At 41.9% G+C, this 2,793-nt stretch overlaps 1 protein-coding gene across 1 annotated transcript in view; it reads left to right on the top strand.

Annotated features, from left to right (window-relative positions):
- Positions 1-1,259: 1,259 nt before the first annotated feature.
- Positions 1,260-2,793, top strand: part of SARC_09263 (hypothetical protein) — an 8,829-nt gene continuing 7,295 nt past the window's right edge. Inside the window, exon 1 of the mRNA XM_014296727.1 lies at positions 1,260-2,446. Coding sequence (XP_014152202.1) covers positions 1,348-2,446 — 1,099 coding nt within the window. The 5' untranslated portion in view covers positions 1,260-1,347. The remainder of the gene's footprint in view (positions 2,447-2,793) is intronic.

Genomic DNA, 2,793 nt, shown 5'->3' with positions numbered 1-2,793 from the left:
CTGTATATATGTATATATATGTACGTACGCATGTAAATGTAGGGCGTGTTCGACCTCTGGAATATACGTGCGTCAGAAATATTGATAAATTTTTTGAGACTTCAAACCAAATTAAGAGAGGGCATGTTACAATAATAAAAGCCAATAGGTTTAGTCTAATTTTACTGATAGTCAAATCTCACGAATATATGTAAAATACAACCATCGAGGACTATGTTTGAAGGCTCTTCATAAGCATACTAGTCCAAGTATGGAATCTCTTTGAATAGATAGAGACGCATTGAGACCGAACATTGCTTGTGTATATATTTTATTTTGTTCAAATATATTTACTCGACCTGGCATCCCATGGAATTAGTCACTTGCGTAGCAACCGGGATATGTATGAAGGCTCGTCATAAGGAGTATATCAGCTCTTTCAATCCATACCGCGCAAAAGTTCAACCGCAAAGATACACTGGTTTATTTGTGCTAGATATTCTCCACCTTATTTTCCGTCGAATCAGTCACTTATACTGGAGATACAACCGACACGTGTTAAATGGCTCGTAACAATGAAATAGTTCAGTTCACAATAAAGCCAAATAGTTCTCAAATTTTCATTTGTTGGTATAGACTTTTAGAGTCTTAGACCGAAGTTGAGTTGAGTTAAATATTGAATTGTTTCAAATACACGCAGCGTGACAGGTCTACTTTGTCCGATAACGAAACAAACAATTGAAGTATCGTATTTCAATGTTCTCCCTATTTTTCAGTCGCACTTTACGCAATACTCTTTCTACATATGAATGGATGCTGCGATATAAATAAAACATGCCCCTCTGGCAGGAAGCATAGAATACAAAGTGTGATGGTAATGATCAGCCTAATAGTGACGACTGACGACTGACGCATGCAAATACAACATTAGCATCGCATCCATAATGACGTATATATTTACTTGCATCACTTGGGTTACAATTACCCTACAGCATTATCTATGGCATTTTTATTCTATTAATAGAACCAACCTTGAGGTACAGTATAAAATTATAATACACCAAAGCCGGTATATTTTATTACAATCTATAATCAATCGCGTAAATCGATTATACAGATTTGTAAAATAACTGTGTAACATACGGTATTATTATATACGGCCTTAATAGTACTATTCGGGATATGCTTACCTTGTTTTAGTGAGGCAGTGGGAAGCACTGCTGAGGCTCTTAGACCTTAGACCAGTTATCAAACCATCTAATAGTAGTGTTTTTTTTGGGTACTATTACGGTAGATAAACCTCGTCTTAACATCCCCTTTTGACAAATCCAATATATTTGTCATTTATATTGTTTTATACATACAAACATGGAACGGGAAGCCAGTACATCCCCCTTACCGGGCATGGGGATCAACAGACAAGTCAGGGCCGATGTGCCAGCAACCAATGCATGCTTCGATACAGCTGTACCCCCTCCGGCCAAAAGACACACATCTGTGCCACACATTTCATCACAATCATCGCTGCCACACGCACATTCGCACCACAACTCGCTGCCCTCGATGCATAGAGGGTCACACAGTAGTATCCACGGCGTTAGTAAACAAGCCGGAGGGAGTGGACATGAAGGTAAAGCAGCCAATGTGCATAAGGATGGAGGTGTTGGACATGGAGCTCGAGTATCAGGTGCACATAGGGCTGGAATATCTGATTCCCAATCCCAGACCAGACCGCCTGCGATAGCACTCAGCGCAGGAGACGCACACCAGGCCCCGGGAAAAAGTGGTGTTCAAAAGGGTCCAATGGAGGCAAAGACTTCTGGAGGCGATGATATGGACACAGAAGTTCCTCTCACTACGGTTAGTGTGCCGAATGTGCCTTTGGTAGAAGCCAGCGCTGCGCAGGCGGTAGCAAATACATCTACACCAGAGCCAATGCAAGTAGGTACTTTAGATGCTTCTGGTACGTCTCTGGGAGTTATGGGGGGTTCAACAGATACATTGGAGTTGGAATCAGGTGCAAGTGTAGGCAGTCATCCGAGGATAGTAGCACCGTCGCCTATACCTGCAACACCCAGGAGCACATCAAATGCACTCTCGACTATGACTATTCAGCAAAGCAACAGTCCGAGTCCCATAGGCCTTATGGATGTGTTCACACGTCCACACCTGTCTACTGAATGGGAGACTATTCCGGATAGGGTGAAAAGCCCGCCCGCCGTAGAGATAACCCCGTCGCCGTATGTCAGGGGCACGGAGACAGTACAACCACCCACTTCGGTAGAGAAAAAGGATATGAGTGCTGACTCGCTGGGGTCGCCTTCATCGGCGAGTGCTTTAAATAACCGCAAGCGGTCACTGTCGGTGGCTATAGCCGAGCCGCCGATTGACTCGCCCACCCCTACGCAGAAGATGAAGATTGATATGCAAATGGTTGATTCTGTGGGTTCTCCAGAGAGCTCGCCCGGTATGGTATTTGTTGTGTTGGGTGGGATAGTTTTAACTACTGGATATTAGTAGTACTTGAGACTGTCTAAGGCCACTGAAGGCTGTACACGCTTTCTATCTGTGTTTCCTTGTTGCTCATATTTAAGCTACACTGGTGATCAGTACATGTGTTATTCAATTATGATGGAAGCAATGCGTCACGCGCGATCGTTCTTGAGGTATAACTATTTGTACACCGAATTCGGAGTAACATATCTTCTCATTTGGTTCATGTATGTATATGTATTTATGTATGTATGTATATATGTATATATATATATATATATATATATATATATATATATATATACTATATATATATATATA

This window comes from Sphaeroforma arctica, assembly GCF_001186125.1.
Source record: "Sphaeroforma arctica JP610 unplaced genomic scaffold supercont1.921, whole genome shotgun sequence".
NCBI lineage: Eukaryota > Ichthyosporea > Ichthyophonida > Sphaeroforma > Sphaeroforma arctica.
Note: the sequence above shows the minus strand (reverse complement) of the source record. Positions and strands in the feature narration are given on the sequence as shown.